Source organism: Brienomyrus brachyistius, chromosome 1 (genome assembly GCF_023856365.1).
Source record: "Brienomyrus brachyistius isolate T26 chromosome 1, BBRACH_0.4, whole genome shotgun sequence".
NCBI classification, from domain to species: Eukaryota; Metazoa; Chordata; class Actinopteri; order Osteoglossiformes; family Mormyridae; genus Brienomyrus; species Brienomyrus brachyistius.
In genome coordinates this window covers 1,777,412-1,789,437 of record NC_064533.1, presented here as the reverse complement: position 1 = coordinate 1,789,437, position 12,026 = coordinate 1,777,412, and the positions used below count along the sequence as shown (strand labels likewise).

The following is a 12,026-nucleotide window of genomic DNA, read 5'->3' as shown; positions in this document are numbered from 1 at the left end:
GAGATAACATTAATATAAAATAAGGGCGATCTGGACCTCATGGAATAAACATCTTTGATTGCACCCACATGTGTCCAGGCGGATTTTAATTTGTGCGAAAAAGCATTCTGACAAAACAACTGCTGCACTTTGAAAGCACCATACACAAGGATAAAAGGAGCCAAGGGACTGGTGAACTCCGATTTGCATCATCTGTCTAAATAATTAAACCGCAGTGCCTGTAGTTTACCAAAATAATGAAGCAAGTGGAGGCCAGGAAATGTATAGGACCTGACCCAACTCAATAGTGAGGAAACCAAGCAAAGGAAGATCCTAGAGGTCATTTGTTTTTTGACAGCTACTTTAGTTGAACATTCAAGTCAGTCCATGAAAAATGTGTAGGGCTTCCAGCTTAAGGCAGAGGCTTTCCACTACCGACATCCAGTGGCTGTTTCAGAAATGGGGAGATGTTTGTTTGGATGTTCCCTGTCGTACCTCAGAAGCAGATGTGCAAAGCGAAAAGCTCGCACTCCAGATCCATCTGAGAATGACGGATGATGAAGCACCCATCACTTAGCAAAGATGAGACCCAGAGTTTTATCCAAATTACTCGAGAGGTGAAGGTGGTTTCCTCATGCTGAAGGCTACTTTACAGGTATACAAGGGAATCCGCAGGGAGGATGTATCACTGAAAGAGCATCATGGACGACGTGGGTAAAATGGCCCAAGTGGACACATGGCTTCGCTTGCAAAGCCAGCAGCAGGCAGTGAAATTAATGGGTTTGAAGTCCCCTGGAAATTTGTTGGAGCCCCTCCTCAAAATTAATGTCTGGCTGCAGGATTCTCCAGCAGGGTGTGAAAACGTGGTATGTAACAGAAGGAATTTGCTTTGCTTCACTCTCTTTTTGGATGTCCTCCCAAAACTAGGAGCAGTGTTGGCCTAATTGTTAAGGAAGTGCACTTTTAATTGAAAGATTGCTGGTTCGAATCCCCAACCAGCAAGGCACCACTGAGGTACCCTGGACAAGGTACCGCCCCCAAGCCCTGCTCCCTGGGTGCTGAGTCCCCTGCTATGTCATGATGTCACATATGGGTTAAATGCAGAGGACACATTTCATTGTTGTACACTGCGAAGTCAATACTGATCACCTAATTTTAAATATAACCCCAACTTGCCATAACCGACTAGCATGTGGCCTCAGGGTTCAACACTGTGTCAAGTCTCCTGTGGCTGGCAGGTTGTATCATTTATACATGTAACATATAATGATAAAAATATATGATCAAAGTACCTGTACGCCTGCAAAGGGTGATAAGACTAAACGGAAACATAAGGTACGACCATGACAGAAAAGTAATGGCTGCTTCTGAAATCTAGGAAAAACCACCGGTAACATGTGTCACGTTCGTCTCCGGTCAGGGACACAGGGGTGCGTCGTGCTCCTGTTTGTCTGAAACGTGAGGCATGACCGTCGCGGAAAGCTACATTTCAATTGAGTTGTCCTTTAAGGAATTAGTGAACGTCACGCAGGCAAATGCCCGCGAGTGAGCTAATTAATCATGTATGCTAGCCTTTTTGGGGAGGCCACAGTGCTCGATGCATCCTGCTGGCCCCGTCCAGGATGCTTTAGTAGGGATGCACATCTCAATCTCCCTGGTTTTACCCATCAGGTTTCCCTGGCCGCCGAAAAGACCGCCGGGAGAGGCCCGTGCTAAATTAGCGTCTGAGGTCTTGTGATTACAGCGGATTAAAGCGCATTTTTGGCTTGCAGCACATACAGTCATAATAATCAGGCCTTTGAGTTTAAGAAACCAAAACAGCGGCTCCTGGGGTCCGCTGGCACGACTGTGGGGTGGGTGGTTACTGTGGTGCAGCTGTGCTGCGAGTGTCACCATTCAGGGCCGCTCATAACAAATAGCAAGAAATGCTGCAAAACTATTTATTTCTGATCAATACAGCGCCACCTGCTGGTTTATTTGCCACACATTTTCTCAAGAAGTTATACTCAAATGCCACTATCACCACCCAGCTGTCCCAATTGTATGGAGACACTGGTTGAATCAGTTAAATGAGTAAAACCAGGTCCTACTAAACAAAAGACCATCCGGCATAGATATTCAAAAGTAGAAAAGAAAAAATCCTTGGCTAAAAGAAACCAGACTAGAAGATTCGGGTTTAGTATACTTGGCCAGTTTGAGTGTCTATGGTGATAAAAAAAAATCACGAGGTTGGTAGAGGCTGTTCTCACCATGGCTGCTGACTGGAGGACAAATGGCCCAGAGCACTTGCCAGGCCGAACGGGCAATCGCACAGCTAGGGGCCAACCGAGCAAACGCACAGCCAGGGGGCGACCGAGCAAACGCACAGCCAGGGGCCCAACGAGCAAACGCACAGCCAGGGGGCGACCGAGCAAAGCACAGCCAGGGGCCCAACGAGCAAACGCACGGCCAGGGGCCCAACGAGCAAACGCACGGCTAGGGGCCCAACGAGCAAACGCACAGCTAGGGGCCCAACGAGCAAACGCACAGCCAGACCGAATGAGCAAACGCACAGCTAGGGGCCCAACGAGCAAACGCACAGCTAGGGGCCCAACGAGCAAACGAACAGCTAGGGGCCCAACGAGCAAACGAACAGCTAGGGGCCCAACGAGCAAACGCACAGCTAGGGGCCCAACGAGCAAACGCACAGCTAGGGGCCCAATGAGCAAACGCACAGCTAGGGGCCCAACGAGCAAACACACAGCTAGGGGCCCAACGAGCAAACGCACAGCTAGGAGCCCAACGAGCAAACGCACAGCCAGACCGAATGAGCAAATGCACAGCTAGGGGCCCAACGAGCAAACAAACAGCTAGGGGCTCAACGAGCAAACGCACAGCTAGGGGCCCAACGAGCAAACGCACAGCCAGGCCAAAGCATTATCCATCACCAGCCTTTGAGTTACCAAGATTTATTCACGATCAAAAGTCCCTCCTTATGAATTACTCAGTCTTTCTATTTGTCCTGTGATTGCACAACAGTGTTGACTCGCCAGTAAATCGTACTAATTTGCACAGCATAGCATTAAGCTGAATAGCACAGGACACCGCTTAGGTGGCCAGTCTGTAAACAGAGCATGAGGACCTGCAGATGAGGTTGGCTTCTCAGAATAACTCCAGGCTTTAATGTCAGAGCCTCTTCGCTTCACATTTTCCTTTTCTGGTCGGTTCTCACCAACGTTCTCTGGCAAATTATCCCACTGAAGCAATAATTAACATTAACAGTATTACTCTCTGTGTCTAATGGATGTAGGTTATTAAGGCCTCCTGTTTAATAGGAAAACATTTATTCCTATGTTCACTTTATGACTTTTCTTTCTGGAAGATGAAAGAATACTTTGATGGAGGTATAAAAGGTAAAGCAAAAGTTCAACCTTCAGTTATGGACTTTTCATAATAAAACAACACAATAAAAAAATGTAAAATAGAATTTATTAAATTAAATGAGGTCTGGAAAATAAACTTCACTGATATTTGCTTAGAATTAACATAGTTTGGCAACACACATGAATATATGAATTATATCTTTGGAGGGGAAAAAAAACACAATTCAGGATTATGGAAAGAAAATGTATATGAAATACGTTCTGTGGGCTGCCACCGTTTGTTCGTCCTGTGAGATGGAGAGAATGCAAGTAGGAGGTATTAAAAGCCAGGCCTGAGCTGTGTGGTGGAGATGATCCCTTATATCTGCAGCAGGATGCTGGAAGGGATCCCTGTGATCTCAGGCTGTCTTAGCGACTTACTCACTGGGATGTGTGGTCTTTGGAGTGTTTGCCACGATCCCTGGAGGCGGAGCCCCTCAAATAGTTCCGGAGGGTTATACGAATCGCTCGTGAATCAACCTCCATTCAAGAGGCAATGATCATTTTTGCTTGAACTACAAAAAGCTTGCAGGGTGACCCAGTTATTCAACCAATCCGTCTCATTCAAGCTAATGTGGAACCTTGCTGTGACCCAAGCATGAATTCATTAAAGGTGAAGATGATAACGGATTGCTGGGTCATCTGGGGGCCCCAGAAACCGGAAAGGCACCTCCTTGTCATTTTGACCATATGCTGTCACCACAGTGGACTGGAAAATGGCACCGTGAGGGCTGAAGGTGAACTAGGGGATTCCGAAGTTAGCCACAGAATGAAAAGAAGAATGAGGTCTTACCTCATACTCAAATTCCTCTGCTCTCTCCCCATCGGGCACCATGTTGGAGAGGTAGTCTGGGCTGCCGTAGCACTCACGGTCCATTGTGTGAAGGGAGTGGCAGCTGAGACGGACAATGGGACACATCACATTATCTCAGAGTTGATTTATTTTGTGCTTTTTTTCTTCAAAAGCCATGCAGGTATCCTACAAATTTATGGATGCCAAGTGGAAAGTCCTTTTCTCAAGGGTACAGCAGCTTCATTGTCTGAGATGTGAACCAGCAAAGATGCACACAAAAAGCAAGTTTACCTTACGCTGCTTGGTCTTCAAGGAGAAGAAACAAAAGTAAACTCCCCGTAAAGCTGGCTGCTTCAAAACAGGGCGTCTGAGAAAAGCCTTTGTTCTAATTAATTACTCCAGCCTCACACACGCTGTTAGCTTCTTATTTAATCTCATCTGCTTTTTATAAATTTAACATCCAGAGGGGAATTCTCCAGCATGTTCGACAGCTAAAAAGAGAAGTTATCTCCATACCATCAAACAAAGGTTTTTGATCTCAGAAGAACACCTCAAGAGACCCCTGGAAGAGAATCTCAGCAGATGATTCAGGACCCAAGATAAAAATAAAAATTAAAACACAAAGCAGTTTTGCAAAAAACAAGAGCAAAACATCTGCAAAATAAGACCCATATACGTTTGTGATGACATTGGGTCCAAAATTTAAACGAAAACTCATTAGATCCCGTACTTAATTAGCAGAGAAAATTCCACGGCCAATGAATAAATTTGCAAAATCATTTGAAGAAGAGGTTTAAGCAAAAGAAGCCATTAGGATGATAACACTGTCACAGTAAATGTCAGCGAGGGCGAGTGTTTCGTGCCTCATCCTGCATTTTAACTCTCCCCAATATGAAATGGAAAACACAAATTTTATGGTTTTTCTTGAGATAAGGGCTAAAAAGCAAAATCAGTAAAATCTGCCAATCATTCGCTTGGCACTTCCCCTACTTCCCCAGTCTTTTATCCTGAGCCTAATTCCCTATTCTGCTACTTCAAGTCTATCGAAAATGAAAGGGTTAATATGCATCTTGACACACGGGTACTTATGTCTGAAAGAACACAATTTAATTTGTAATTCATGCCCTCATAAATCAACATATAAATTTAGAATAGCTGAATAGCTAAGAATAGTTTTTTTGCACAGGATGATCCTTGTTTTTCTATAATTAATCATATATATCAGTAAGAAAGATGACAAATATTCTATCCAATGAGCTCTTGTATTGATTTGCTGAGTTGTAAGAAATTCTAGTTTTGGTTTTGATGGAACCGGTTTCCCCAGCCTGCTTCCTCAGCCTGCTTCCTCAGCCTGCTTCCCCAGCCTGCTTCCTGAGCCTGCTTCCTGAGCCTGCTTCCCCAGCCCGTTTCCCCGGCCTTTTGCCTGAGCTAGCTTCCTCAGTTTCCTGATCCTACTTCTGCAGCCTGCCTCCTCAGTCCATTTTCCGAGCCTGCTTCCTGAGCCTGCTTTCTCAGCTTGTCTCCTGATCCCATTTCCACAGCCTGCTTCCTTAACCTGTTTCCTGAGCCAGCTTCCTCAGGCTTCTTCCTTAGCCTGTTTCCCGAGCCAGCTTCCCCAGCCTGAATCCTAAACCTACTTCCCCAGCCTTTTTTCCTGAGCTTCTTCAGCCTGCTCCTGCACACACTCCATACCTGTCAGAGAGCAGGAAGGGACAGATGTCAGGCACCGGCGGGGTCAGAGGTCGCAGCTTGGCCAGGGCCATGATGTGCTCGAATGTGATGTCTGTCTGCGTGCACACGTCCACCACGTGGACTTCCTGAGAGGTGCCATTGCCCCTGGCGATGGGACTCCGGCGTAGCACCTGGACCACGATGGGGTCCTTGGCAGAGTGGAACATCTCCGCGGACTCATCATGACTGCCCTTGGAGAGGTCCTTCCCATTCACCTTTGTGGAGAAATCACACATCATATCAACATACAAGGATTATTAAACTGTAGCTAAATGCAAAAAACCAATGGAGAACTGAGATCTTTGAATATTCTTTAAATGCACAATCAGAACTGATGTGTGAATGTTGGTATGCGAGTGTGATTATGTGTTGCTTTGCAGGTAGGTCGTCTGTATTTGTGTTTGATTGTCATTTGAGTGACTGCATTGTTTATTTCAGCTGTGCATTAGTGAGCGAATGGTGCCATGGGAACAAATCACTGTGCAGCTAAGTGCATGTTTGACCAGAAAGAAACTGAAGGAAGAATGAAGATTGAAATTGTGAAAGCAATGTTAAGGACAGTACATTCAGAATGTAACAAAATGCAGTTACAATTCTTAGTACAAGTTCTTACGAGTGCTGAGATTCCATCTGCAGAATATCAAGGATTACCAGCAACTACTCAAGGATTACCAGCAACTACTGCTAAATGTTAACAGGAAAGCACTCGCACATGGAGCTACTGGAAAGAATCCCATTGGCTGTCGGTTCCTAAGGAAGATACTGGAGACTCGTAAGCTGCCATAGGCATCCCCTGCCAGTGCGTTGCCTGGCAATTGCAGGGCAATCACGGCTGGTCCTGAAGGAACGGGCAGATAGGTCATCCAGATCCACGCCGGGATCTTTCAGGGCAGGCGTCCAGCAATAAATAAGCGCTAATTCCCTGTGCTCAGGTGTAAAGGTGACCTTTGCGAGAGGGATGTCGCATTAATCACCAGCCAGGGGCGCCGTCCGGAGCACCGGCAGCACGCCGTGGCGGGGAAGCGACAAATAGAGCAGGTGCCACAGAAACAAGCAAACAGACACGTGAGCAGACTTCCTACACTGGGGCTCTCTGAGCACCGTCTGTGGCTGGACCCTGACGGAACATCTTAAAGGGGAAAAGCAAAAACTGAAAAATTAAAGAGATTCTCTAAGCCCTTTAAAGACAAAAAACAGGGAAAACAAGCCTATAAATGTAGAAATTGCAGATCAAAAAAAAAAGATCATAGATTATTGAAGTCTCTTGATCATGGCTGAATTAGATGGAGGGTCTTGCCATCACCATTTTTGTACTAAACATTATTAGACTAAGCTAATTGGTCATTACTCTGAACTCCTTTCAGCAAACAGAAATCTAAAGTTAAATACACTGACCCTCCTGTGCTATGTCTCTTGTCTGCAGAACCCAATCCTGACACAGAGAGATTGGAAACAAAGAAGCTGGATCTGATAAAGGAGCCTGTCCACAGCTGAAGACGCTCTCAGAAAACAAAGGCTTATAAGAAACATGGAGTGGGAGAAGAGTCCAAACCAGCACCATCTGGAATAAAGAGCCTGCCATGAATAATGGGCTGGTAGACTGACGCTAAGACGGGCACTCGCTAGTAGACCGAGGCTAAGACGGGCGCACGCTAGTAGACCGACGCTAAGACGGGCGCTCGCTAGTAGACCGACGCTAAGACGGGCGCTCGCTAGTAGACCGACGCTAAGACGGGCGCTCGCTAGTAGACCGACGCTAAGACGGGCGCTCGCTAGTAGACCGACGCTAAGACGGGCGCTCGCTAGTAGACCGACGCTAAGACGGGCGCTCGCTAGCAGACCGACGCCAAGACGGGCGCACGCTAGCAGACCGACGCCAAGACGGGCGCACGCTAGCAGACCGACGCCAAGACGGGCGCACGCTAGCAGACCGACGCCAAGACGGGCGCACGCTAGCAGACCGACGCCAAGACGGGCGCTCGCTAGCAGACCGACGCTAAGACGGGCGCTCGCTAGCAGACCGACGCTAAGACGGGCGCTCGCTAGCAGACCGACGCTAAGACGGGCGCTCGCTAGCAGACCGAGGCTAAGACGGGCGCTCGCTAGTAGACCGACGCTAAGATAGGCGCTTAGGACCATGGCTGGGGCATGTGCAGGCTGTTGGCAGTTCCACATGACCCACAAATTAATGTCCGCCAGATGGACGTAGCGCAGGGCTCCTCAGATTTGGTCTTGACCAGAAGCTATGGGTCACAGACTAGCATGATTTCACCTGGTAGAGTAAAAGGATAGACCAATAAATGCATTCACTCAAAATCAATGCCTTAACCTGCTCTCAGCAGCATACAGTCATGGGGTTGATGGCGCAGATGCACAGACGCCGGGCGGCACCAACTGGCACCGACCGACCCAGACTGGAACCGACTGCGTCATTAAGACAGAGAACGTCATACAGGCTGCATCCATCCCTGCTCCACCTGCTGGCCGCCCTCCTCGCCGTCTCCCGTGCCAATGTGTACTGGAACAGGTCCCGCTTCTGGTCACCCTACTGTCTCATACCTCTGACCCTGATTCCTCTTATATTCCCCCCAACCCGTGCTCATGCAGAACTGTAACATTCACGCAGACTCTGTGTCTCCAGAATCTCCGTGACCTGATGCCCGTCATTAGTGTGAAGTCCTTGTAGGTGTATCGCTATTGGGCTCACAGACGCTCACAGGTACACAAATACTGACCATATTGGGTACAGTGAGCAAACACAGGTAACATAAATATTTAGGCCAGCAACAGTCAGTCTATCCACTCCTGACAATCTGTCTCCTCTCCCCCGGCTTTGTTTGCAGCAGGCGATCGCCAGAAGAGTTGCTGTATACTTTGGAGACGGCCCAGAGGGGGCCGGGCTCCTGTCCATCCGCTGGCTGTTTGCTGAGCATAGAGGCCACTGGCGTCTGTGCTGTCAACCTGCTTCATCCACAGAAGAAAAGGAAAACGCCTTCTGCCTTTCGTGCACGGCTCAGGAAGTGGTCTCATCCATGTGGCCACTGACTGTGGGCGTTCTGCAATAATGCTGTATGGGGACTCTGGTCAGTCCATTAACATACTACGGGTGCTATTGACTTGACAGGCTGCATCGATTGGACTAGAGTGGAGACTCATCACATTGAAATTTACTTGAATTCTACCCGAAGTGAAGCGGGCAGAAACAGACACACACACAGCAGAGAGCTGGGCCAGCAGCGCATTCAGCCGCTGATTTATAATCGCCTGCAGGTGATTTACGTCCCTCCGTAAGTGGAGATGACTGCGGTGCAATCAAGTCTGGGCAATAGGGTCTAATACACCATTAACTTCTTCATGGTGCAGGATTAACCATGTATGTGGTTTTACAGCCTCTGAGCATTAAAACGTGCACTAATTGAATGTTTTTGTTTATAATCTGGCGGAGGCCACAGCTTACTCCTGTTTTAGCTACTCATAAATGACATGGACCGCAATGCGCCCTTCAAGGTTAATCTACCACAATAAACAAAGCAGAATAAACAAATTGTGTCCCACTGCCCATTGGAATCTGCAGAGGGCAGAAGGTGGGGGCACCGTGGGTAAGATGCCAGTCCAGCAGAGGGCACAAAAACACTCACGGGCTATGAGCAGCTCAGAGATGCCAGTTAGACTAAGCGCATGTCTCCATGGCCTTGGGGAGAACTAGCAAACTCCACACACACAGCAGGATCTGAACCCCCAGACCCGAAGGTGTCCGGCCGACCTACAAAAATATTCCCCCCCTTGCAAGAGGTCTCCCTTTTTAGATTCCGTTAGGCTGTCCTGCCCCCTCCCCGATCCGTCTGCAGTACTGCTGCTAGCTTCCAAACCTCAAAACTGTCAATAAAAAAACATCGTGAAGCAAAACAATTAAATCTGGCCAAAAGTGACTTCATTATATTAATATACACGTTTCCAACCAATAAAAAACATTATCCTGACATAAAATCAATACGATAAAAATAAAAAATATAAACACCTTCATAGTTTTCAGGGTAATTTTAGTCTGAATTTTAGCTAAATTTAAATAAATTAAAATAAAATTAAAAGAAATATACCCCTGAATATATAGCTTCTGTGATGCCACCACCAGTCTTCATCTGCGGATTTCAGCAAGTAGACTGTGCCTACACACGATTCACAGCGTAACGTGTTTGTGTGCTTTAAGCATTTCATTTTAGGACCGATCACTAGCATGATTTTCAAAGAGGGCACAAGATAAAGGGCTAGGAAACATAAGACAGTGTCTCACAAAAGCGTGAATCAACAGGAAACAGGCCAGTGGCCTGTGCTACGATGCGGGGTTACTGGCTTATCGGGGTAACTTGTCGGATTTAAGGTGCCACAGTTTAAATGGACTTCATATTCATTCACTTACATTTTGCCCAGACTCCCTTAAATCTGACAAGTTAAGCCAGTAATCCCACTTCGTAGTACAGGCCCCAGGCTATGGGAAGCCGCTGAAAGAATATTTATATTTATTTTAATATTATTTACTTTCAAAAATAAGTTATTCTTAAAATAACTGAAAACATTCAAGCAAAACTAATTTAAAACATAAAGCTGCAATTTCATGCATCCGTAAAACTAAACTGGCCCCTTATGTAACACTGGTGAAAACACTGGGCTATGGTTGAGACTAATTGTGAATCCTAGTGTAAAGCGACTGCACTACCCAGTGAGCCAGCATGCTGCCCTTGACAAAGCCAAGAGCTGTTTATTGCAATAGCAGAACTACACCAATAAATCTTAAAATGGAATGCAAGCCAGAGTCGACCGCGCTGGAGAGGACGAGTGCCCCTCATCACCATTTCCTAACAGGGGTGCATGTGACCGAAGCTGTGATCGGACGGAAGCGGCTGGGGAAAAGGTGCGGGCTGCAGGAAACGGGGAACGCTAAAGCAAGCTGCGGGACAGCAGAGCGGCATGTCACACACAAGCAGGAGCAAGGACGGCATGTAGGTCAGCCTTCCGTGGGGGTGAGCCATTGAGAGCCATTGAGAGCCACCGGGCACAGCCCCCTCGGGCCCTCCTCGCTAATAAACAGGTGGTACGTGCCGGCGGCGATACGGCCCAGCCGCTGTGAGCGGGGGAACAGGCGGCATCACAGAGATGGGCTGCGAGTCGCAGCAGCTGCTGGCATTGATATGAAATGGGAGGGAAATCGCTAGTAGATCAGGTGAAGGTGTGCGTGTCTGTGCGTGTCTGTGTGTGTGTGTGTGTGTGTGTGTGTGTGTGTGTGTGTGTGTGTGTGTGGGGGGGGGAGGGGGGATAATCAGGGGAGCCCAAGACGGACACAACCCACGCTTGTAGGCTTTGGTCCTGAGGCAGCTCTTTAAGGGACTTACTGAACACACTTCTACAAAACAAACAGTCGCGTCACTCAGCCAACAGTGTGCAAATCTGCATGGAGTCTGGCCCTTGCAGAAGCTCTCCAGCGATCCATGTAGCGCATCTCTCTCCTACCAGTCTATCACATCAGTCGCAGTAACACAGTAAAATGGTCTTACCAGCCTGTAGATACCTCCACATTCTGGCATAGTCAAGATGACAAAAAAGACCCCCGAAAAGAGCAGTACGGCATCCACAGCTGGCATCTACATTTTTACATTTGATGAAGGCAGCTTTGGATCATGCATAGAGCAAGACTGCAATAAGAAGGTGTGAGCCACTGTGTGGCCCAGATGGTCGGAACACTGCGTCTGTGATCAGAAGGTCGCTAGTTCAAACTGCATGACTGACAAAGTGACATCACCTGTGGCCCCTAAGCAAGGCCCTTTAACCCTAATTTTGAATAAAAGTTCCTGCTAAGTAAATGAAAATAATGTGACGATAAATAGGAGTGAATGGAGGCATGAATATTCCAGAAAGGACCTGGGGAGTGAACTGGGGAGAGATGTTTGCATAGGCAGCTAAATGGCCAAAATAATGTCTAATATCTAGGTGAAAAAGGTAAATCCTCAGGCACTGCTGAAGCCAGAAAGTTCATTATGTTGCTAGTTTGCTAAGAAAATCTGCCCGCACAGAAAACTCATTACCCAGATCAGATCATCTACCTCTGATCTGCAGCTTTCTCCTTTTAG

The 12,026-nt window shown here is 47.4% G+C and overlaps 1 protein-coding gene across 4 annotated transcripts in view; it reads right to left on the bottom strand.

The window, feature by feature from the left end:
• The window catches only part of LOC125739863 (PDZ domain-containing RING finger protein 4-like), an 86,511-nt gene that overhangs the window by 8,525 nt on the left and 65,960 nt on the right, over positions 1–12,026 (bottom strand). For 2 of the 4 annotated variants that reach the window (XM_049010388.1, XM_049010396.1), the window contains 2 exons: positions 5,866–6,119; positions 4,174–4,276 (listed from right to left, as the gene is read on the bottom strand). In XM_049010388.1, the coding sequence (XP_048866345.1) occupies positions 4,174–4,276; positions 5,866–6,119 (357 nt within the window). Of the gene's footprint in view, positions 1–4,173; positions 4,277–5,865; positions 6,120–6,517; positions 7,049–8,233; positions 9,195–12,026 lie in introns of those variants that run through there. The other 2 variants (XM_049010404.1, XM_049010410.1) reach the window with 2 other exon arrangements.